This window comes from Adiantum capillus-veneris, chromosome 12 (assembly GCF_014529385.1).
Source record: "Adiantum capillus-veneris isolate H3 chromosome 12, ASM1452938v2, whole genome shotgun sequence".
Lineage (NCBI taxonomy): Eukaryota > Viridiplantae > Streptophyta > Polypodiopsida > Polypodiales > Pteridaceae > Adiantum > Adiantum capillus-veneris.
In genome coordinates this window covers 33,305,394-33,330,930 of record NC_140942.1, presented here as the reverse complement: position 1 = coordinate 33,330,930, position 25,537 = coordinate 33,305,394, and the positions used below count along the sequence as shown (strand labels likewise).

At 44.3% G+C, this 25,537-nt stretch overlaps 1 protein-coding gene across 2 annotated transcripts in view; it reads right to left on the bottom strand.

The window, feature by feature from the left end:
- Window positions 1–25,537, bottom strand: part of LOC147445551 (uncharacterized) — a 51,416-nt gene that overhangs the window by 9,637 nt on the left and 16,242 nt on the right. Inside the window, exons 4-11 of one of the 2 annotated variants that reach the window (XM_086525031.1) lie at window positions 8,000–8,123; window positions 7,733–7,923; window positions 7,547–7,642; window positions 7,357–7,452; window positions 4,955–7,026; window positions 4,746–4,876; window positions 3,727–4,631; window positions 3,507–3,622 (exon numbers count right to left, since the gene is read on the bottom strand). In XM_086525031.1, the coding sequence (XP_086381157.1) occupies window positions 3,507–3,622; window positions 3,727–4,631; window positions 4,746–4,876; window positions 4,955–7,026; window positions 7,357–7,452; window positions 7,547–7,642; window positions 7,733–7,923; window positions 8,000–8,123 (3,731 nt within the window). Of the gene's footprint in view, window positions 1–3,506; window positions 3,623–3,726; window positions 4,632–4,745; window positions 4,877–4,954; window positions 7,027–7,356; window positions 7,453–7,546; window positions 7,643–7,732; window positions 7,924–7,999; window positions 8,124–25,537 lie in introns of those variants that run through there. The other variant, XM_086525032.1, reaches the window with a different exon arrangement.

Here is a 25,537-nt window from a genome sequence, read left to right as displayed (position 1 = left end):
AGGAGGCAGTTTATCCATGCTAAAACCATGAGGTCATCTGCGCATACCAACATGATGCGTCTCCTTGCATCGCTAACTGTCTAGAGGACTCAAGAGCCAATCTAGTATATCTGCCTCTATGCGTATCCCATAGACTGTGCATAAATGACATTGATCTATAGGAGGGGCGGCTACCTCCGCTCGAATAATCGCATGTGGTACGGAGGCCTTGGCTTTGATCATCCGGGATATCATAAATACCAAGGGTCTCTCCATGCTCCTCCAACTGTCATGATTCACATATGGTCCCCAAACCTGGACCCCATAAAGCATAGCTGAAGCAACCAAAGTATCAAAGAGCCATAGCTTTGTTCGTGGTTCTTGAAACTCAACCTACGAACACATCCTCTCTAGCCCTCCCAATGCCGCATAGGCTCTGGACAGTCTAGTCTCTGCTGCTCTCCTCAGAGTAAACCTCGGTCCCGTGAATACCACCCCCAGATATGTATATGCATCTGTGTACTCCACAGTGTCCTGGCCATATACGAGTGTAGGTGCCGATCTCTTGACCCACTGTGGTGTGGTGTTAAACACCATAACCTTGGTTTTACCAAGGTTCACAGACAATCCACTATCCTCTGCAAAGCTGTGAAATGCATCCAACTGTCTTTGCATGCCCTCTGGTGACTCTGATATCAACACAATATCATCAGCATATAATAACGAAGGGATCCATGTCCCTGCTAGCTGAGCGCCTCTGTCGCCCTCTCTGTCAATGTAGTCAGAAACCTCATCTACATACATACCAAATAGTGTAGGAGACGAAGGACACCCCTGTTTCATTCCAATAATGGAATGAACAATGTCAGAAATCCCCTCAAGAGTGCGTACATGGCCAGTCACTGAGCCGTATAAAGCCATGATCCCCCATATGATCTCTATGGGTACTCCCAACTTCAGTAGCCTACGCATCAATCTGGCCCTCGGCATTGTGTCAAATGCTTTGCAGAAGTCCACAAAGCAACAATACATCCGTCTCCCATGTGCCCGACCCTCCTCAATAATGGCTTTGAGTGTAAGAATATGGTCCAAAGTGGAGAAACCCCTCCTGAATCTAGCATGTCCTGCTGCTCGTATGCCCTCATTTTCTGCCCATTTACTCGGTTGTTGTTCAAGAATGGATGCATACAACCGTGCCAATGTGTGCCCTATTATAATAGTACGGTAGTTCCCTGGCACCGTGGGGTCCCCTGCCTTGAAGAGAGGTACAATAGTAGATAATCTCCAAGACTCGGGTAGTCCCTCGCACATGACACGGTTAAACAACCGCGCAAGAACCTCTGATAGTAAATCTCTAGCATGTCTCAAGTGCTCTGCCACCAAACCATCATGATCATATGCTCTCCTAGTCCTCATCCTGTCAATGGCATTCTTCACCATCTCAGTGGTAAAGAAGGTACTAGTGGCTGGACATGGCTCTAGAGGGTCAGGTAATGGTGGTTGCCCAGGTACTGTATATAATGATGCTGCGTACTGACCCCAAATCTTGGGAGAAGTAATCATTAGAGGAGGTGAGTGCTAATGGAAGAGACGCCAAGCCTCACCTGAATCTCGACTCAAAAAGAGCTGATACAAATCACGTTCCATCTGGGCTAAAAAGGCCCGCTTCTTCCGTCGCACTAAACGCCGAAGGGCAATCCGAGACTGTCTATATGTAATGACTCAAGTATAAGCTCGCTCTGAATCTGAACTCTCATCTCTCTGCACTCCTCATCATACCAACTATTCTGAGGCATGTTCCTAGAACGTCTTCTCTGATCTGGTTGAGTGTGTGGGTATGCCTCTACTGCTGCCCCATGCAAGATCTCCGTCAATAGAGTGGTGATCTCCTCCACGGTATATACAGGCTCGGCTGCCCACATCCGACCGTAAATCTCCTCCACATAAACTGAGTCCGTCTCTGGTGTAAAAGTATACCGTGTGTGTGCAATCCTCTGTGGTGTCTGAGAGGCACTGTACTGGAAAGAGACTGAAAAAGTCAAGAGAGCATGGTCCACTGCTACTCCAACAGGTCTAGGAAGAAGAGATCCACATGATAGACATGGAGTGGCAGAGTTCAACTCCCAGAGCACTGGCCCGAAAACCTTGGCGCCCCTTTCGATATTTCTTTTTATATTGCTTCACAAAGGTACAATTGCCAACGAGCTCTATCTATGCTTCCGGCGCCTGAGCACCTACATAGGCAACACCTTGGTGTTGTATTTGGTCATGTCAGCTGCCAACGTGTGGGCTCTCTCTAGCGTTTGTGTGCTAGAGTTCCTCTCTCTGGAGTGTTTCACTTCCACCAACTTTTTCTCTCTCTTGCAGATTCCCATAGGAATCTCACTTCTCCTTGCTAGCAATGGGCTTTTCCACCGCTCTGACACCCTACAGTGCAGGCTTTGCTGGAGATCGAGTTCCCGTGCCCGTTCGGTGGGCAGTACGTGATAGAAGGTTGTTTCCAAGGAGATCTATCACGATAGATCTGATATCCCTAGAGGCAAGACAACAACAATCCTAAGAATAGGACTGCCCAGAAAGGTAGCCCTGAGGTAGTCCAATAGTTGTCCAGCTGACATCCCATATCCCACCACCTTGTGCAGATATCAACATGCTTTTGTCTCTGACCATACAAAGCTTCCCATAGCACCTTGGTGACACTGGTGCTTCTTTATGGAGTTGAAGTAAGCGATGGTAGAATCTCTATGTCTACTTGGAAAGTGTTTGAGAATGCCCAAAAGCATTTTTTCACGAACTTTCTACACGTCAAGACACAAACCACCCCTCCCTATATAAGGATCCTACAGAAATGCCGGACTCATGTCAAATATCCCACGACCCATAAATGGGGGCCTAAATTGGAAAACTCGCAAATAAAAGGGCACCAATCAAAAAGGCCCACAAGTGGCCGACTGAAAATCCCCCCACATGACTATAATCTCGAAAAGCCTCACAAGGCCGGGCACAGCCACAAAGAAGCCCTCACTCAGCAGATCTAGACGGGCAAACCCAAGAGATAACCTCCAAAACTCTCTCCATATCACAGTATGTTTGGCACCTTCAGAATGAAACCTCTACAGTATGCATGCAGTGTCCAAGTATGTGTGTACACAAGCGAGCCTCCTCGAAGCCTTTAATCTGACACGCCCACACCAAAGTTTTCACTCAAAGCTTGTCAAAATAAAAAGCAAAGCAGCATCAACACTAGAAATCAATTATATTGTCCCTGGAAAAAGGACCTGTTCATACTACAGGAGTTACTCTTAGACACGACTAATCCTATCAACCTCTACCTATCACTGATTTCACTTATGCTAACAACAGGCAAGTAAAACATGGTATGTGGAACACTTACAGGTGCCTGTTTTTAAGCAATTCACGCTTGGACACCCTACCTTGCTCCTTCATATCTTCCTCTCTCTCCCCTCCCTTGAACATTTCACCAAAAAATTAAAAATTAAAAATCTGATTCAAGCATGTTGTGATACCTCGTCAGTATGCTGAGAACGTGTGATACTCCTGCTGCACAAATTTGGGTAGAGCCGGATGCTCCCATTTTCCAAAGACATTTTAGGATGAGATGATTGTAAGTCCAATCCCAACCCTGCATCACAAGCAAGTAAATAATTACTCAACAGATCATGGAAATTCCTAACATAGGTTTTAATCCCTTTTTGTTTTTAGAAACAAACTTGTCAAAGAACTTACCATGAATTGCGCAATCAACTCCAATGATGTTACTGCCTCCATATACTTCCTCTGCCACTTACGTGGGCCCAGAGTCTTCAGGGCAGAACCCGTCTGATTCTCCAAAAGACTTTCAGGTACAGTCTTGCACAAAGTTGACACCTCTGGATGCATGCATGAATCCTCCATGTGCCTTTTGTAGGATATGTTAACACATTCATGATTTTCTCTTTGGTTATTATCATTGACAACACAATCCTTGGCAGTGAGAAGATCCGTCTTCACCAATGATGATAACAAGGAGTCCCCGGTAGAGCCGAGAAGGTAATGAAGAGCCCCTAGTGCCGCAAGGAAAACTTGTTTTACACTAAACGTGCCATTGAACTTCAAGACTTCCTTCAAAGAATCCCAGCTTACAAGATGGTTTGGGTCCACATCAGGTGAACATGGTGTGGCTTCACTGACTTTTGGTTTGGCTTTTTTTTCTGAATCCTGTTCAACACTAGCCACAAGCTCTACAATGATTGCACAAATAGCATGTCCCAAGAGATCATCTGCCTCGACCATAAAAGCAGTATGCCCACATATGGAAGAAAAGGAAGAAAAAACTGTGAGAAGCCAAATAATATCCTTGTCACACCATCCAAGAACCTCATAAACTATATTTTGCAGGTGAGTGACACAAGCAAGAACTTGACATAGTGCAGCCAATACCTTGCCTCCAGCATAAATATCTCCCAGAGTTGCCTCAAAGTACTCATACTTGCACTGATTCTTGTCATGAAACACTCTGGCAACACCAAGGGGATCTTCACAAGGAGAGACTGTTCCTTTGAGTGTCACCAGCATGGCCTCTCCTTGAATCAAGAATCTGCCTAATTGAGCAAGGATGGTGTTAAGCATGATACTTGCCTTGTCTCCAAACACTGCAATACCAGCAAAGGTTAATGTAAATGCATAGGTGAACCAAAAGCTATTTAAAATAGGGAGAGAAGAAGAAGGGGGTGGGGGGGGGAGAAACAAAACTATATGTTACATACTGCTTCTGATAAAAGCTACATAAGCTTGCAGCAAGGACTTAATTGTATTTGCTGTGGCACTCAATTCTGCCCCTCCTTTTTCCGACCTCACCAAATTTACTGCACTTGAGATAATGCAGCAGGCCATGTATCTGTAAACAGAAACATAATCATTATCACCTAACACTCAGAAATTGATAAGCTGAGGAAAATGCTGCAAAAACACTTACACCAAGGGTAGACCTGTACTGGCTTTGTAAAGGTTTAGTTCTTGCAGCTCCACCCCTTCCTTCTCTGCATTAGTGTGTAGTAAGTGGGTTTCCAACTTATTTACGATGATACATGCAGCTGTGAGATCAACTTTAGCATCAGCACCATCTATCTCAAATGCTTGCAGCAGAAACACTGTAGAAGCTTCACTTGAGTTAGATGGCTTAGTATTCAAAGGCAGCCTGTCCTGAGCAGTGAAACCACTTGAAGGCTCCATAACAGAAGAAGCTTCCTTGTCCCTGGTACATTCAACATCAGACAGCTCTACTTGAGAAGGCCATCCTTGAGAAATGGGATGAATGACATGGTCCAGATCAGTGGAAGTAGGCGACTTCTCACCAGATTCTTTTCTACACCCCTTATCAATAGACTGCTTTTCACATGCAGCCTGAGGTTGACTTAATGCACAGACTTTGTTGATTGAGTATGTGCTATCAACAAGCTCTCTGGGCACACTTACATGAGAATCAAATGCACAGAATTCACTGGGCAAAATGTCTGGCAGGGGTGGAAGAACCTCCAAAAATTCGTCGATTTCAGCTAAAGGTGCGACACCAACAGCTTCAAGCATGTAACCTTCAAACTGTGAATTATCTAACACAACACTGCTTTCATGCCCAAATGTGGTTTTAGAAACAGGATCTGAACGAGTACAAGTCTCATGGGATGCAACACAGTGAGTGCCTGTGGTAAGAGGATCTGAACTAGGATGAATGTTGTGGGACGTTTTGTCAACATCGTGGGCTTCCAGATTATTGCATATTTCAGGTACTCTCAAACCATCATCTTGAGTAGATGGCACCTTCTGAACTAATACCTTAGCCCCCAGATCAGAGGGGGTGTTCAAGACCAACTCTGTTTTTGAGGACACTCTATGATTAGACCCTGGTTGCTTCTCAATTCCAGAAAAACTGGCAAGCGGGTTGTAGACATTGGAACTGGTCCCACCAAGTCGATTATTACAAGCATCCGGTGAGTCTGGGCCATGATCAATAGCATCCCCTTGTAAATTAGCAGCTTCACAAACAACGGAGGAATCATTCACAAGCTCCTTGCCACTGATACTCGAGTCTGTAAACGAATCAAAGCATTCCCCACGAGGCGAAGATTCTCTGAATGGAACAGGAGAAAGGATCTCTGGTAATGACGGTGATAGTAAGACCCTCTCATTAGACCACCACCATTCGTCTGAATCATCACTTGTGTCAACATCAGGATCAGGCTCATTAACATCTTTCAAATCAACATCAATAGACACATTAACAGGGTCTCTGCTTGCAACTAAACCTCGCTCAGGTTCCTCCTCCTGCTCTGCAGATGCTTTATTTTTTCTTACGGCATGGCTTACTCCATGATCATTTGCAGATCGTAAGTCTATGCTGCATTTCTTTTGCATTGTGGCAGTTTTACAATCAACGCCACTCACAATTTGAACCATTGGATCTCTCAAATTCTCTTTATGTGTAGAAACTATAGCTCCTCTTGGTGGCACCTGCACATATACGTTGCCATTTGAACTCCCCCTGTGATCTACAACAGCTTCTTCGAGGTAATCACTGCTCGCAGTGTTATGAGAGCGTGGTTCAACAGGTAAAGCACCTGGTTCATCTGAAGTCCTCTGATGCTCTATCACAGGACTGCTCAGACTCTGATCCTTATGGGCTTGCGCATGTCCACTAAAAGCCAATCTGTTTATTGCACTGTTGACAGCAGGCGCATCAAATAATTCCATCCTTTTGCTTACCCTCCTGTCAAAAATGTTATCCTCACCTCGTGACTTACGTTTCTCTGGCACCTTGTCTTTTTCGTTTTTTAAAGATGCAAGACTTTCTAGATCAACAGCATTCTCTGCGCTTGTTAAAGAATGGTGCCTCCTGCCAACCTTGAAAGCAGACTTAAGCATAGACAGCCGATGCTCTATCTTGCAATGTGACTGCCTCTCCTTGCTGAAAAGGCGTGAAATTTCATCAACAAGTTTCTCTGGAGCACGTCCAACTGGTGGCAGCCCTGGCTCATTAATGAGTGAAGATCCCTGCATAGGCATAAGCAAAGAAAGACAATCAAATGGTGCCTCACCATACAAACAAGATTTAAAATAAAGCACATAACGCACAGCCCTAATTCTCCTTTAAAGGAAAGTGCAAGTTGTAGACCCATGGTACATATCCATAAGACAAAATAACCATCAACTCCATCATAATAGTATTGCTTATTTCAGTACAACATTCCCAAAAACGTCATCAGAGCCCAACAATGGTGCACAATAACATATGCTTCGGTAGATTCACTCCCAAACAATCCCACACAAACAAGCATAATTTTATAAAAAGGCCATTGTATTGATTTTTGGTATCAAAATCACCTGTTTGTCAGCCATCTGCTCCATGCTCTGTAGAGAATCTTGCATATGCTTTACTGCTTGAGTGGCAACACGTGCCTCTTCAAATGCTGCATTTACCTGCATCATCAAATCCATCCTCTGCATCATGCCTGAACATGAACAAGACAACGCTACTAAGTTCCTCGAGAGGCAGGGGGTGAAAAAGACAAACCTTTTCAAGTAAATTTGTTTCTAGAGCTTGGAACGAGCTTTGAACTGCATTTACAGCTTGAGTAGCTACACGCATTCCTTCCGCAGAAAGCTTGACCTGCATTGTTTGTAAACCAGCTTTAAAACAAAAGCCAACACATCAAAGCTCAAAAGCTGCATAAACACACCAGAACAAAATAATACTTGCCTCATTTCTAAGACGTTCATTTTCTTTCTTGTCAGCCTTTTGCTTATTCTCAACGGCTCCTAACCGCTGTAAAATCTTGGCCATTTGATCTTTAAATGTAGTAGAATCTTTTTCCAACAAGGATTTGAGCCTTTTCTCCTCTTCAGCTTTCTGCTTTTCATTATCTGCCCGTTGCCTTTCTTTCTCGCATTCTGCAATAAAACATAATGCTTGATTGGATTTTTCATATACCCAGCATTGATATCCTAAAAAAAGTATGGATCTTACCTTTTCGCAGCATTTCATTGACTTTGAGGACCTTTTCCATGGCTTCCAACTTCTCCTGGAGAATAGAAATTGCTTGCCGCAGCTTCTTTCTTCCAGCTTCACTCTTCTCCAACCTCTCAGCAAGCTGTTGCAAAGCAACCAAACGAGGTCAATAACTCATAAACCCTAAACAAAAAACAAACCACACAATCTCCACATAACATACTACCAATGTTAAATTCAATAATTCTTTTGCTATGCAAGAATCTTGCCGCCACTTCTCTTCCACTTATGATCAGAGGTAGATCTTGTATGTGGACTGGACATCCTGTCACCAGCGTGCTGATGTGGCAGAGCACAACATAGCATCTGTGTGATGAGAATCTAAGATCGCAATTCTATGCTGTTTTCGACAGAAAAAAGAAGCTGATAGGTTGTCTTTGGGCACCTTGCTTTCTGAAGGGTTTGCTTTTATGTTCAGCCATTCATGGCCTATTGTAGGCCAGCTTGCGAGCCACTTCCGGCGACACACAAGTTGCGTCAGAGACTCTGGGTCATATCAAAGCACAATCGATTTCTCTTCTACCGGGAAATCCGATCCTTTTTCTCGTGACAGACATGGATTCTAACGAGAATCAAACGACCCCTCCTGTTACCTCGGGAATGGGAGGCACCACGGAAGATTGAAGTGGATCAGCAAATCCCAAATACGGGCCACCTCCGCCTACATAGTATCAGCTTATGGATATGCAACGTCAACAGCAGGTTGATGAGTGCGCACAGCAAATGCTCACCAACCCTCATAAGAGTGCCACTGTAACAAACTTGGACACTCCAAGTCAAGAATCAACCGCGACAGCACCAAATAACCACTTCAAAACAATTCACAGATCACAATAGATTTGCACTGGCCCGGCGGAGTTCCGTGCCTAGAGATATTGGCCCCAAAGACTGGCGCCCCTTTCGGTATTTCTTTTTGTATTAATCAATCATCAAAGTACAAGAGAGCGGTTAGGGTTTCACTCTCAGACTCTGCGTCCAGATGCCCTGAGAAGTGAGGCCCTCACCACTAATTTAAAGGTTACAAGGGATGCCCAAAAGCAGAGCCCCAAAAGCTTTTAAAATCAAAAGCATCAGTTCTCTCTCTCTCTTAGAGAGTCTTTTCTCTTTTTTTTTTTAATAAAAAAAAGCAAAAGCAAAATTCGCGTCGCTCATCATTTTCCAAAAAAATTTTAAAAAAATAAAAAAATAAAAAAAATAATCCGCCTCCGCGATTTCCGGAATTTAGGGTTTTTGGCCAAAATTAGGGTTTGCAGGAATTTTAGGGTTTCTGGCAGAAATTAGGGTTTCTGCTGTCCGCCACGTCATCACTTTGTGACATACCCCCCTCTTGAAAGCATAGTAATCGACCGCGATTACGCCTGCAAAACCGACAAAAGCCATAAACCGTCTTAGCAGACACTGACTGTTAGTACCTACGTACTAGGAACACACATCTAGCACATGTACAAAATCGACAGTCACATCACATGACATCACAGGACATCACCAGACATCACAGGACATCACATGACATTCAACATTCATTCGGATCTTAGACCATGATTTATCGGCAATGTAGCTAGCAATCACATCTAAGTCCAATCGGGACCTCATCGATGTCCGATTGACTAACCCCTATTGCAACCATGTCTATTCGAGATCAATCAGACCAAAATGCTGCAGTCATTTCGGCTATCAGTTCCTGCACTCACAAGAAGTCAAGAACAAATCAGTATCATAATCAGGAATTCCATTTCATAAAGTCATCCAGCAGAATACTGTCAGCTCTCAGTATCCCTGAAGCTCAAAGAGACATCAGTGACTTTAGTATCAAAATCGAGGCATCTGTTGACAAAGGAGTGGAGTAACTCCCCTCTTGTGCATCCCACTGCACCAGATCTTCGGCCAAGCTGAATTCTGGGTTCCATTTGGAGTAGACTATGCTAAACCAAAAGCATCGAGGTAAAGTTTCACAATCTGAGGAGTATCTGCTAGGTCCTCCTCCTCCATCCACTTCGCATCAAGTGCAGGATAATTCTTGAACTTAACCAAGAACCGCCTTCCAACTTTACCCTTATTCTTCGTATCCTTATGTGCCAAAATCTGTTCAGGAACAAGGATCTCCTCGTTTTCTTCCACTTCGGGTTGCTCATCAGGCTCCCCATCATCAGGCACATCACCTTTAAAAGGTTTCAAGAGATTCACATGAAATGCATTGTGAATCCTCCAAGTATCTGGCAGTTTCAATCGGAAGGAGACATCATTTATCTTGTCAGTAATCTGGAAAGGTCCGTAGTATCGCATACTAAGCTTTGGAAAAAGCCTCTCCTTTCCCTTGTTCTTTCGTAGGTGTGCCTTCTCAAAACGTAAGAGCACCCAATCATCCTCCTTCAATTTCATGTCGCGACGACGGCGATCCGCTGCCTTTTTCTGTCGTTCTTGAGACTTCTGCAAAGTCTCGCGAACCTTGGCAAAAGCCGTATCCAGATCTCGCGTATATTTATCCGCTTCAAAGATCTTATCTTTCGTGCTCAGGAAGGGTGGAACCTTCGCAGCACCTTCAACAATCTCAAATGGCGCCTTACCCGTCGACGAGTGTATCGTGTTATTGTAGGCAAATTCCACCAAAGGTAAATATCTTTCCCATTGAGTCTTCTGATCTGAGATATAAGACTTCAATAAATCTAGAACCACTGAATTGGCAATCTCGGATTGCCCATCAGTCTGCGGGTGGAACGATGACGAGAACTGTAACCGCGTGCCAATGTTCTCCCAAATTGCCTTCCAAAACAAACTCGTAAATCTGGGGTCTCTGTCGGAGACAATTGTCTCAGGCATGCCATGTAATCTGAAAATCTGGGCCACAAACAGTCTCGCTAAGTGATCCGGCTTGACTGTTTTCTTCACTGGAATGAAATGAGCCTGTTTGCTAAATCTGTCAATAACAGTCCAGATACCATCGTGACCACTCTGTGTTCTCGGGAGATCAAAAATGAAATCCATCGCTATACTTTCCCAGGGGCGGGTGGGTATGGGTAAAGGCTGTAACAATCCCTGTGCTTTATGCCTATTAAACTTAACCTTCTGGCATACCAAGCAACTGCGCACAAACTCTTCCACATCTTTCTTGAGTCTCGGCCAAAAGAAATATCTCTCTACCCCTTTCATGGTGGTAGCAATGCCGCGGTGACCCGTAAAAGGTGGACAATGGCATTCAGTCATAACCTTTTCCCTCAACGGCTGTGTAACGCACAACATAGTCTTTTTCATCAAGTAGCCTTCTCGAAGGGAGTATCCAGCTACTGTCTCCCCATCCCGTATCCGTGTGAAAATATCTGCAAAATCTGTATCTGTGGCACACTGATCGACCATATCCTCGAAGCTCCTATGATGTATCGCGGAAATAGCCAGAACCAACGGTTTCCGAGACAAAGCATCTGCCACCACATTCTTCTGTCCCTGCACATGGACAATCTGGAAAAGTGAAACTGTGACAAGATGTTCGCCCACCGCATCTGCTTTTCCGAAAGCTGCTTCTGTGACAAGAAGTAGCGCAAACTCTGATGGTCTGTAAAGACAATAAAATCCGCTCCGAGTAGGTAATGCCGCCACTGAGTAAGAGCATGGATAACCGCCAAAAGCTCTTTCTCATAAATCTGTGCTGTCATCTCCGGCCTAGAGAACAAACGGCTCTCGTAAGCTATGACATGGCCTTCTTGCATCAAGACCGCACCCAGACTACGACCACAAGCATCACAATATACTTCGAATGACTTCTGCAAGTCCGGCAAAGTCAAAATAGGTCCCGTAGTCAATTTCTCTTTCAATGTCTGAAAGGCAGTCACCTCTGTGGGTCCCCACGAAAAAGGTACTCCTTTCTGTGTCAAGATATGCAAAGGGGAAGCAACCTCTGCAAACTTTCGTATGAACCGCCTGTAGTACGAACATAGTCCCAAGAAGCTTCTAACTTCATGGACATTCTTCAAGTCGGGCCAATCACGGATAGTCTCTATCTTGGCCGGATCCATTTGCACTCCTGCTGCTGACACAATGTGCCCCAAAAAGTGTATCTCTGGTAGGAAAAATTCACTTTTCTTTGCATTGATCACTAACTTGTGATCTCGTAATGCCTGAAAGACTTGAAGCAGATGATTTCTGTGTTCTGCCTCATTCTTGGAGAAAACAATGATGTCGTCAAAGAAAGTGCCAACAAATAGCATGTACTCTCGAAAAATCCTATCCATCATCCGGTTAAATGTCGCAAGAGCATTGGTTAAGCCAAAAGGCATCACCAAAAACTCAAATAACCCAAAAGTCGTCCGAAAAGCTGTCTTGTAGACGTCTCCCGGTGCTATTCTGATCTGATGATATCCACTCTTCAAGTCAATCCTGCTAAAGCATGAGGATCCCTGTAACCTGTCGAGTATATCATCGATCCTAGGAATTGGAAATCTGTTCTTGATGGTGATTTTGTTGAGAGCTCTATAATCGATGCACATTCTCCAAGATCCGTCTTTCTTCAAAACCAACAATACTGGAGAGCAATACGGTGAAGTACTAGGCTGGACAAGACCCTTTTCCAAGAGGTCTTTCACTGAGTTCATAATCTTTTCATTCTGTACTCGGCTCACACAATAAGGTGGCCGATTCGGTGGTGTGCTTCCAGATATCAGATCAATGGTATGATCTTCAGGCCCTCTGAAAAGCAATCGGCATGAGCGTGGAGAAAAAAATCTTGGCGTTCTTTTCTTCAGGTCAAAACATATTCAACTTTTATCCATGGTTCAGTTCTCCCAAAAGAATGAGTAAGAAAACTGAAGTTCATCAAGTACAATCTCTAAGCCCTTCATTTATCAAAGTCGCTTTCTCGGCCCGGTAGTCAACCACGGCGTAGTTCTTGTGGTACCAAGGGATCCCGAGTAGAACGTCACTCACGTGCCCTGAACACCCCTGTCATTGCAAACGAAGTTTGCCAATGCTCGGTGTAATGGCAACATCCCATCCGGGTGCCAGTCGAACTACCTCCGCCTGTGGCGTCAGTCTGTCGGGCGCAGTTTCAAATCGAGCCGCCAATTCCAAGTGAAAAGAAGTTGGCCTTGACTCCTTCAAAAGAGCTTCCTGATCCTTCACTTTGCCCCAAAAAAAAACGGCAAAGTTTGTACTTTCATTCATTTGATTCGGTGCAAGTCCCACGCCATGTGGTACCAGTTCTGCTTTTCTATCTGCCTTTTCTGCCACATTCCTCAGCTGCTCTCGAACTCTCAGACCTGTCGTCGTCTTTATCATTCTGTTCTTTCTGTGCCTTATCAGGGCACTTTGCGGAAATATGTCCATGTTTCCCGCATCCAAAGCACTTCCCCTCTCTGATGAAGCGAGCTCTCTCCTCAGGAGTAAGCTTGGGTCGTGCATCCTTTTTTTTTCTCTGGGTTGCTCTTTTTCATTCTACTTTCATTCCCAGAAGTCTGTTTGGCTCGTTGTGTCATGGCCTCATCTGTGGGGTAGGTCAGACTGCCAGAGTGAATGGCAAAGCCCCGCTTCGCATGACTCATCAACTCCTGAATAGAAGCTGACTTCTGTTCCAAGCAGTGATCTCGGATCTCTGTAGGTAGACCCAAGGTAAACCGCTCAATTTGTTCTCTGAACGAGATCTTCTTGAATGAAGAGGCGGGTAGAAAAGAGCTCCAGAATCTTTCACAATAAGAATTCACTGTATCGCTCTTGGTCATCCGGAGATGGTTCCAAGCAGCTCGTATATCTCGCTCAAACTCTTGAGTCAACCAAGAAGAAATAAAAAGCCTCTTGAATTTCAGCCATGTAATTGGCACAGTCTTGCTTAATAGAAGCGTGGACCACCAAGTACGAGCATTCCCCTCAGAGTAAGAGGCAGCTCTCCGAATCTTGGAGTGCTCTGAATAGCGTCCTCCCGCGAAAGCGATGTCAAACTGCTGTATAAGAGACAAAGCCTTCGAAGCATCTGAGTATCCTGAAAAGTATCAAACTTGATCGAGTGGCCACCTTCCTTAAACTCTCGGACTTTCTTGCTTTTATCTTCGAGAAAGTCATACTGGTTGGCTTTGTAAAAATTCTTCTTGTTCGCATAAAACTTTCCGTCATCGGAATCTGAGCTATCTGTAGACGAGTCCTCAGTAGAACTGTCAGTCTCTGGGCGAGATGTAGCCTTCTTTGCCTTTTTCTTGCCCGTTCCGAAGCTTTGTGTCTTGCTTCGCTTTTTGCTTTTTTTCTGTCTTCTTCGCTCTAATCCGAGGAGCTAGAAGAACTGTCAGAAGAAGAAGAAGAAGAACTGGGTACTCCTTCAAATCGAACACGCTTCTTCCGTTTCTTTGCTTTGTCGAATGTCGACTGACGACCCAAATATCCCGGGAAGTCAGTACCTTTGTTCTGCTTTTTGCCGTGCTTTTTGCCTTTCTTTTGCACGTCGAAAAGCTGAGCAATCCGTGCATCAACCACGTTCTCCAGTTCCTTCTCCGTATATTTCTTGGAGGCAGAAGGTTTCTTGAGAGCGGGTTTCGGGAGTGGTGTTGTGGTTCTCTGCCACTCCATCTGTACCTCTTTCAAAGAGGTCTGGTTCATATATTTTACCATCTTCGGGTCCTTGGCAAAATTGAGCATCATCTTTGTTGCATCACCAATCAATTGACGACGCTCCATCTCTGTTTGCTCCGCCTGAGTAGGCCGAGGCGGGCCATACTCTCTGTCTGAATCTTCGTTGTGATCCCAGCCCGCATCTCCAGATGCAGAGGGAGTCGACTGATCATTGCCTGAAGCCATAGGTGCCGCGGAAAAAAAAAAATCGGGGATTGGATTTCTCGTAGAAGAGAAATCGGCCGTGCTCTGATACCACTGTAACAAACTTGGACACTCCAAGTCAAGAATCAACCGCGACAGCACCAAATAACCACTTCAAAACAATTCACAGATCACAATAGATTTGCACTGGCCCGGGGGAGTTCCGTGCCTAGAGATATTGGCCCCAAAGACTGGCGCCCCTTTCGGTATTTCTTTTTGTATTAATCAATCATCAAAGTACAAGAGAGCGGTTAGGGTTTCACTCTCAGACTCTGCGTCCAGATGCCCTGAGAAGTGAGGCCCTCACCACTAATTAAAGGTTACAAGGGATGCCCAAAAGCAGAGCCCCAAAAGCTTTTAAAATCAAAAGCATCAGTTCTCTCTCTCTCTTAGAGAGTCTTTTCTCTTTTTTTTTTTAATAAAAAAAAAAAAGCAAAAGCAAAATTCGCGTCGCTCATCATTTTTCAAAAAAAAAAAAATTTATTTTTTTATTTTTTATTTTTTTAATAATCCGCCTCCGCGATTTCCGGAATTTAGGGTTTTTGGCAAAAATTAGGGTTTGCAGGAATTTTAGGGTTTCTGGCAGAAATTAGGGTTTTTGCTGTCCGCCACGTCATCACTTTGTGACATCCACCACGTCAATGGAAACTTTGTGGCTTCTTTCCTCGAGGCTACTGCCCTCGTAAAAGAAGCGCCGATGCCATTCATGTAGTTGGTGAGCTCCCTATCTATCTGAAGCTGATAATCCTCTAAAAACATGAGCCCAACATACTCAGATTGTTTTGTGTTGAGGAAGGTATCACTCCATAGCTCTGACGACCTGTAGAGAGGCTGAAGCATGGTGGCCATCGCATGGATGGGACCGCTCATGAAAGTCCATCGTCTCTCCACACACTCCAATATATCGGATCGGATGAAAATTGAGTTGAGCATACCAATTAGAGTCCATAGTGTACACTCAATCATTGATAGATAGTATCATAGTAGTGCATAAAGGGGGAACCTCTTACCGATCAGCAGTCAACAAGGAGCATTTGGAGATATGGTCTTTCATATGAGCATACAGCATTGGGCTATTAGCCTATTAGCATTCCAAACCACCAAAAGGCCCCAAATCGGCTCGCGTTCCAGGTCCGCACGCTAACGCTACACATTCAGATTTTTTTAATTGCAACATTGTACGGTACCGTACCGTACGGTTGTACTGTACGGAAAGGTAAGGTACGTACGTACCTATGCAACCTTGCCACTGATCAAGTTTCGACACCAAGGACTGGACAAAACTCAACAAATGATTATAGAAGAACGAGGAAGTTTCAAAAAAAGAAGGATGCACGACCATGATTGACTCAGGATCATAGATTAAATTATCTGAGGGAGGGGAAGTGTTTTGATTGCAGAGAACAAGAACACATCTCCGCAAAGTGCCCTAAAAACACTCAACGAGGACAAGCCAGAGAGTTTTAGAGAGCTTGATCAGCGTGGCAAAAAAGGAAAAATGAAAGCAGGACTGGTACCAGATTGTGTGTGGACCGACCCAGATTACATGGAAGAAAGCACAAAACTTTGCCGCATGGGGCAAAGTGAAAGATCACATAATGGTCCATATACCATCATTCCCTGTCGGCGTTCTTGGAAGATCAAAGATAAAATCCATAGAAATGCTTTCCCATGGCTTATCTGGAATAGGCAATGGTTGTAATAACCCTAGTGCCTTTTGCCTGTCAAACTTGACCTTTTGGCAAATCACGCATAATCGCACAAAGGTATCCACATTTCTCCTCAAAGTAGACCATTTATTGTCGCATCTATACCATGATGCCCTGCATACAGTGGGAAATGGCTTTCTACCATAACCTTATGTCGCAATGGCCTAGTGACACATAATCTGCCATGCATCATCATAAAACCATCCTTGAGGAGGTAGTGCTCATGGCGTTGCCTATCTTGCAACTGTTCAAAGATCCTTGCAAAATCTTCATCAGTAGCATATTGTTCCTTCATATTATCAAGCTCATGATGATAAGGAATTGACACAGCTGAAATTTGTGGCTTTCTTGATAACGCATCAGCCACAACATTCTTCTTGCCTTCCACAGCAAAATCTGAAAGTGGAACACAGAGAGAGGTTTGCCCATCGCATATGCTTTTCGGATAGCTTTGATTGTGTCAAGAAGTATCGCAAGGTCTGATGATCTGTCTGGACAACAAAATCAGCACCTAACAAGTAGTGCTTCCAGCTAGAGAGCGCATGAATGACGGTCAGTAGCTCTTTCTCATAGGTTTGCATAGTCTTGGCCCTTGCAAAATTCTACTCTTGTAAGCTACTACACGACCATCTTGCATTAACACTACCCCAATACTATTGCCACACGCATCACACTGGACCACAAATGACTTCATGAGGTCAGGTAAGACAATTACTGGATCCGAGTCATCTTTTCCTTTAAGAAATTAAAAGCTGAAGTCTCTTTTTTGTGTCCTCTTCTTTTGTAGAGCATGTAGGGGTGAAGCAATCTCGGCAAAGTTCCTGATAAACCACTTGTAGTAAGAGCATAAGCCCAAGAAGCTACGGACATCATGCAGAGTCTTCAAATCTGGCCATGTCCTGATTGCTTCAACCTTGGCAAGATCTATCCGGACATTGTCACAAGACGGGCACTACCTGCCAATAGAAAAAGAACAGACTGAACAAACTTTTAGCACTTCAATAAGAACTGAACTGAAAGAGAGAGACGAAACGCGACACGAAGTGGTGGAATTCCAGCTCAGAGAGTATTGGCTCCAAACCTTGGCGCCCCTTTCAGTATTTATTTATATTGCATCAACATAGTACAAGCCGGTACTCCACGCTCTGCACCTTCTCCCAGAAGAGTGCCAAAGAATGAGCCCTAGCCACATATTTAAAGGCCCTTGGCCCAAAAGCAGTTTACATGAAAAGCATTAAACTCAAAAGCAACTGGCCCAAAAGCTGGCGCTGAAAAACTGCCAGCATAAATCACGAAAATCCGTACAAGCTGCCACGTCATCAAGTCAGTGTGAAACGCGGACATCCGTACAATTTGCCACGTCAACAGTCCAACAGGAATTGCAGAAATCCGTACATCTAGTGCTTCTGCTTCTTCAATTAGGGTTAAAGCCCCTCGGCCGGTGGCTCTGTTCTTGATTGACTTCACATGTCAGCAATTTGTGACATCCCCCCTTCTTGAAAGAAAGTAATCGTCCGCGATTACAACATATATCTGCAAAACAACTCATGTAAGGTGCAGCGGAAGTGAATGTTGACTTTGCTCAAGATCAATGCTCCAAATTGTGCTCAAGGGTTCCTTTTACTTACAGAAGGGAGAGCCTTCCGTTCCTTTAGTGAGAGAGTGCAATGATCACAAACAAAGTGAATGCTACTGTGAATGAAGATGCTAAGACCGCGAGAGAGAGAGAGAGAGAAAAGAATACGACACCAAACGGTTCTCAAACCCTCCTCCAAGGGCCCCCCTCTCTATGGCGAGAGAGGTCTATGCTATTAATTGCACAAATCTGGTACAATGGTCTAGATGCAATGGACTTGCCGACAATGCCGACGACAATGATGACAACGACGAGGATGGGCTGAAATCTGAAAACGCTAGGGTTGAAATCTGCAAATGCTGACTTTCTGCTGAATTTCGACACTGTGTCGGCGAAGACAGCGATGGCGATGATGATGCGTTGAAAACACAGATGCTGAAATCTGCGGACAGCGGGCTGAATCTGAAAACGCTGGCTGATCTGATGATACAGCGAGAATCTGTTGTGGGTAGGTGAGATCTGCGAGGCTAGGGGCTGGATCTGTAGTGTCGTGCTGAAAACTGAAAACGCTGATGCACTGGGGCTGATCTGACGCAATAAACTGCAAAACGTTAGGCAAGGTCTGCAACTGAAAAACGCCAGGTGGTCTATAGCAAAACGCCAAGGCTGATCTGCAACCTGAAAATGCTATGCTGAAACGCTAGGGCTCCTGTCGGTCTTGCTGAGAAGGTGCACTGCAAGTTGCTGGAACTTCTGGTACCTCTTCTGCCAGAAAGTGCTAGCACTAGGTTTTATTTATAGTAACTTAGCAAATTTGCTTTACCCAGTTTTCCAACAACAATCACTTATTAAATAATAAGTGAAAAATGGATAAATTGGGAAAATGGGTTTTGTGCACTGTAAAATGCTCATGATGGGTATTGACTGTCATGCTGATGATCACGTTGTGTGCAACCAGAGGATACGCAATTATTCTAAATGCCTGGACATGCATGGCTTGTGCACGAGCTCACAAAGGTGCCAGAACACTTCCTAAGCTGACATGAACCCTAGACCTGAGATAGCTTGTCCACATGCACATAGGGTTAGATGTGCACGTGACATCCCCTCCTTTTCAAAGTGAGGTACTAGTACCGAGCTGCATGGCTTTCTTGTAGTCCGCCAACAACTCTGGGTAATCTCTGAAAAACTCTTCGCCGGCCCACTCTGATGCGTGAGTCGTGCAATACTTGAACTTCATGAAGGTCTGCAATGCTTGCTTCTTTGGGCCGCGCCGAAAGCAACACAAAGCAATCTGTGGCTGCTTCAATGCTCCAAGAGCATCTATGGACGTAGGTCCACCTTCGTCAAGTATCTTCGAGAAGGAAAATTCCTGAGACCAATTCCAACACAAAATCATGATCATATCCATTCTAGGTACAGTGATTGGAAAAATACTATTCTTCCGAAAAGACTGTGCATGCAATGCAGATGAACAAAATGACAGAGTGCCAAACTGTTCACCAAACACACGCAAAAAGTGAGATCGAATCTTGACCTGTCGACCTAAACCTAGGAACTCTAGCAAATCACAAAGGAAATGCCGATGCGTGATGGACAATCTTTCTTGTGATCCTTCTAAGGCTGTGTCATACCAAGGAAGAAACATGGAAAAGCGATTGACAAAACGAACAATCAAGAAACAATGTGAATTCCCTGAATGCAAACTTTTGTTCTTTTCGAGAGTGATCCACATACATCCGTGCTCATCCGTGAGTGAGTCATGTGCATCGTACAATACGGCATGCCTATGAAAAGGGAACACGTAAAGACAGTGACGAAAAAACAAGAAACCGTCACGAAAGAAAAACTCGAACAATGCGTGTTGACTAATCATGCGAACACACAATACTTCTTCAGTGGGTTCCTTGGACCTCCACTCGAGAGCCACGATCAGTTTTGCTTGATTGATCGTATCTGCAATGAGGTTAGCTTCACTGGAAAAATCATCATGCAAACCATCATCCTTGTGAACAATCACATCTTTATCATGCAAAAAATGCGTGTCGTGTTGTGGAAAAGGAATGACTGAGAGATCCTCCTTTTCTTGTTCTTTTTTGTGTTTCGTATCATGTGTCTTTTCTTGTTCTTTGTCATGCAACAAATGATGCTTCTCTAGAATAAGACTACGTGTTTTATCCTCGTCCAAAACATGAGAGTGAGACATAGATAGAATCCTAGTGTCACATTGAAGAACCACGAGAGGTGCTCCTTCAACTGCGAGCCTGAGAGTGTTTTCTTTCCAACAAACTTGAGGATTATGACCTTTAAACCACTTAATGCCAAAAATCAAATCGTATTCTGAGAGAGACAAAATCACAAACTTTTCTACGAAAACGAACATTTTGAATGGACACGGTCACATCAGGACATTCATGCGTAAACGAAGAGTGTATGCCAAGAGCAAACCCAGAGGCCGCAATGGGGATCAATGGGTCGAGCTTCTAGACGTGCGCTCTTCACGAGAGGGTCGCTAATCACATCATGCATACTACCAGAATCAAAGAAGATCGAAATATGTTGACCATTCACATAACCATAACAATGCATGAGAGATGCATTGGCATCACAGTGAGAAACTTGGGACACATTAATGTGCTCTTTGATTGCATTAATAGAAGATGTGAATTCTATGGGTTCCTTTGTGGGTTTTTTAGGTTCGTTCTTAGGACAATCTCATCTTAAGTGACCCTTAGTGTAACATTGATAACATCGACCTTCCTTGGAATAAATAACTTGTTCTTCTGCCGTTATGTATCCTCCTAAAATTCCTTGTGCAACTTTTTCATATGGGTTAGCTTAGGTTTAGCAGGTGTGTTAGCTTTACCCTTAGATTCATTTTGAGAGTTCTTTTCCGGAGGATTAGAGAAAGATTTGCTAGAAGAGTTATCATTCTTATCATTCTTACCGTTCTTACTGTTTTGTGGGTTCTGAGGAGTCTGAGAGGTACTGTGAGAAGACTTGTTCTCTTTAGGCTTTCCTTTGTTGTGCTTCATCTCTTGAAAGAGAGCAATTGCTACCGTCTCGTTGAGATCCACGAGTCGAATACTTCTACATCAAACTTGATATACTCGTCCAACCCGAAAAAGAATGCCTCTTTGCGCTCATCATCCGATTTGCGTAATTGGGTGCCGAGCTACAAAACGCCGTTAGAGAAAGACATGACTGGCATACCATTTTGCTTTAGATTGCGCCAATCTTCTTTCAACTGCACTAAGTACTGAGGTGGCATAAACCACGTCTTGAGCTTGTCTTGGAAGTCGGCCCAATTGAAGGAAAGGGGTACGCCTTCTTCGGCTTCCTCTAGGTGCGCAGTCGAATGTGCCTCTTGCCATGTGTGATACCAATTAATGGCATCATGGCAAGATACATGGCTGCCGTCAAAACTTTGCTATTTCTTGTCTTCTTAGTTGTCGCAAAATAAGCATTAAATTGATGCAACCAAGAATGAATAACATTAGCATCCATCTTACCGTCATACTTACTGAACGTCAACTTCTCAGTGACAGGGTTGTTGAAAACCGCTTCTCGACTTGTGCTACCTGATGATGCGTCCACGGCCTTGAATGGCTCGGACTTCGAGGTGAGTACCTGTAGGACCGACTCTTGCATGCGTTAGTCCCTTTCTTTCTTCGGCCTCCAAACGCGCTTGCTCACGCTCCAAGGCTACCCTTTTTTCTTCAGCCACCAAGCGTATTTGCTCACGCTCCAAGGCTACCCTTCTTTCTTCGCGCTCGCGATCCAAGTCTGCCTTTCTTTCTTTGTGCTCGCAATCCAAGGCAGCGCGTTGCACCTCTTGTTGTAGCTTCATTTCCATCATTGACTTGACCAAAGCCTCCATAGGATTTTGTAAGGTGCAGCGGAAGTGAATGTTTGAACTTTGCTCAAGATGAGTGCTCCGAACTGTGCTCAAGGTTCCTTTTGTTCTTATGGAAGGGAGAGCCTTCCGTTCTTAATGAGAGAGTGCAATGGACACAAACAAAGTGAATGGACACTGTGCGTGAAAGTGTGTGAGACTGAGAGATAGAAAAGAGAATACAACACCAGAGACGTTGTAAAACCCTCCTCCGAAAGCCCCACTCTCTATAGCGAGAGCGGTCTACTTATGATTGCACAAATCTCTACAATGCTTGAACTTGCCGACGATGAGGACGACGACGAGAGGGCTGAAATCTGGAATCGCTAATGGCTGAAATCTGCAAATCTTCTATCTGTTGAATTCTGACTCTATGTCGGTGACGATGTCAATGGCGACGATGCGACAACGACGGGCTGAAAACGCAGATGCTGAAATCTGCGTTTTTCGGGCTGAAACTGCAAACCTTGCGAAAACTGACCGTGCGACGAGGAACTGCTGCGAGAAGGTGAGATCTGCGAGGTTCAGGACTTCTTCTGCAATGTCTAAAGGCTGAAAACTGAAACCATTGATGCTTCTTGGTGTTCAGTCGCGGTGAATCTGCAAAACGCCAGGGCTGATCTGCAAACCAAAAACGCTAGGACTGAAATTTGTTCTGCTGTCGCCGGATGTCCTGCAAATGCAAAACGCTAGGCTGGTCTGCTGTGTCGTGATGACGCCGGGCTGAACTGCTGTGCACAAATCGCCAAGGCTAGTCTGTAGATGAAAAACGCCAGGGTTGTCCTGCTGATGCAGAAAACGCTAGGCCTCTTGGGTTCTGCTGAGAAGTTGTCTGTTGAGCGAGTGCTCCTGCTACCTCTTCCTGCCAGAACGTGCTAGCGCTAGGTTTTTATTTATACAAGCTTAGCAAAACTACCCTACCTACTTTCCAACAAAAGTCACTTAAAAATAATAAGTGAAAAATGTCAAAAATAGGAAAAATAGGTCTATGCACTGTAAAAATGCTACTGATGGGATCTGACTGGAATCTGATAATCATGTTGTGTGCAACCAGAGGATATGTATCTATTCTAAGTGTCTGGACATGCACGGTCTGCACAGACTCACAAAAGTGTGAGATCACTTCTTATTCTAGACTGGCTTGACTGAACTGAACCCTGATCATACTGTAGCTTGTCCACGGACACACAGGGTTGGATGTGTCACATGACATCCCCTCCTTTTCAAAGTGAGGTACTGATACCGAACTGTACGGCGTCGAGGGAGATCACCAATAGCATCCAGAATCCTGGAAGAACTCTTCGTCGGCCCACTCTGATGTGAGGGTCGTGCGGTACTTGAACTTCATAAAGGTCTGCAACGCTTGCTTCTTTGGGCCGCGCCGAAAGCGACACAGTCTTCTGAGTCTCCTTCAATGCTTCAACTTCGTCTATGAACGTAGGTCCACCTTCAAGAATCTCCAAGGCTGAAAATTCCTGAAACCACTTTCAACACAAAAACATGAATATACCCATTCCATGTAAAGTGAATGGAAAAAATCTCGTCTTTCATAAAGACTGTGCATGCAATGTAGATGAACAAAGAGACGGATTGCCAAACCGTTCACCACACACATGCAAACAATGAGATCGAATCTTGTCGTGCTGACCTAAATCAATCAATTGTGGCAATTCACAATGGAAATACCCATGCTTGGTGCTCATACTTTCATGTGCTCTTTCTACGACTGTGTCATGCCAAGGGAGAGACATGAAATGTGACTTCCTTGAATGCATACTTTTCAGCTTTTCACGAACAATCCGCATACATCTGTGCTCATTCATGAGTGAAACGTGCTCAACATACAATATGTCATGCCTAGGAAAAGGGATCACATAAAGGCGTTGACGAAAATACAGGAAATGATCACGAATGAAACACTCGATCAATGCGTGCGTACTAATCATGTGAACACATAATACTTCCTGTGAGGGTTCTTTGGACCTAGGCTCGAGAGCCAAGATCGATCCTTCGTGATTGATCAAATCTGCAACGAGGTTAGCTTCGCTAGAAAAAGCATCAACTAACTCATCATCCTTGTGAACAATCACATCATCTTCATGCAAATCATCATGCTTGTGAGAAATCGCATCTTGATCATGCAAATCATCATGCTTGTCATTGGCATCCAAATCATCATGCTCATCATTATCATTCAAATCATCATATATACCTAGATGAATCCAGGATAAGCCCAGATTCACCCTTGAAGGAAAGTGCAAGGTATAGACCCATGGTAGTCACCCACAAGACAATATAACCATCAGCTCCATCATGCATAGTATTGACTAAATACCACGACATCCCCACTAACGTCGTCAGTGCCCAATAGTGGGTGTAGAACTAGGTACTAACATATGCTCCCCAACACAACACACACCACACGCACACACACACATGAGCATACATCAACACAAAGTTCACCGTGCTGAGTTTCTGTCATGACTCCGGAGATCAAGGGCAGACTCAGCCATAATGAAGCCTAGCACTAAAAGAAGCATTAAATCGGAAAAATTATCATTATGCAAATCCTGTGTGTCATGCTTTGGAGAAGAAGAGACTGAGAGAGTCTCCTTCTCCTGAATCCATTCAATCTTCGCCTGCACATTAGCAATGAGAGATGGAGAATGAACAACTTGCTCTCCACGAATGACTATGGGAGAGTCACTTTTGGCATTGAAAGTAAACGTATTTTCCGCCCAATCAATGAGAGGGTTATGCTCACGAAACCATCGAATGCCCAAAATCATATCACATCCTGAGAGAGGAGAGACTAAAAATTTTCTTCAGAAAGCAGCTTGTTGAACTATAAACAACACATCAAGACACTCTTTCGTGATGAGAGAGTCCATACCGAGAGCAAAGCCAAAAACCTCGAGAGGAGATTTCTGACTAAACTCTAGGCAGGCTTTCTCAACAAGAGAGGGCTTTCTCAACAAGAGAGGGACTAATCACATCATGCATACTACCTGGGTCAAACAATATGACAAAACACTGCCCCATCATATGACCATAACATTTAATGAGAGACTCATCAATAGGAGGGTCATGAGAAACTTGGGGCACACTCGTGCTGTCATTTATTGCATTGACAGAGGAAGTGGGTTCTGTGGATTCTTTAAATTCATTAGAGTTAAGCTTAGGGCATGTTCTTTTTATGTGACCCTTAATGTAACAATGAAAACAACGACCTTCCTTAGAATAAGTGATTTTGCTCTTCTGACGTGATGCATCCTCCTAAAATTCCTTGTGCTACCTTTTCATCCGGAGTGAGCTTAGGTTTAGCAATTGTGTTAGCCTTACCCTTAGATTCACTTTGAGAGTTCTTTTCTGAGAGACTATTGGAAGATTGGTTAGAAGAGTTACCGTTCTTACCATTCTTACCGTTTTGAGGGTTCTGAGAAGTGTGAGAGGTACTTGTGGAAGTCTTGTTTTCCTTAGGCTTTCCCTTGTTGTGCTTCATCTCTTGTGCGAGAGCAATCGCTACTGCC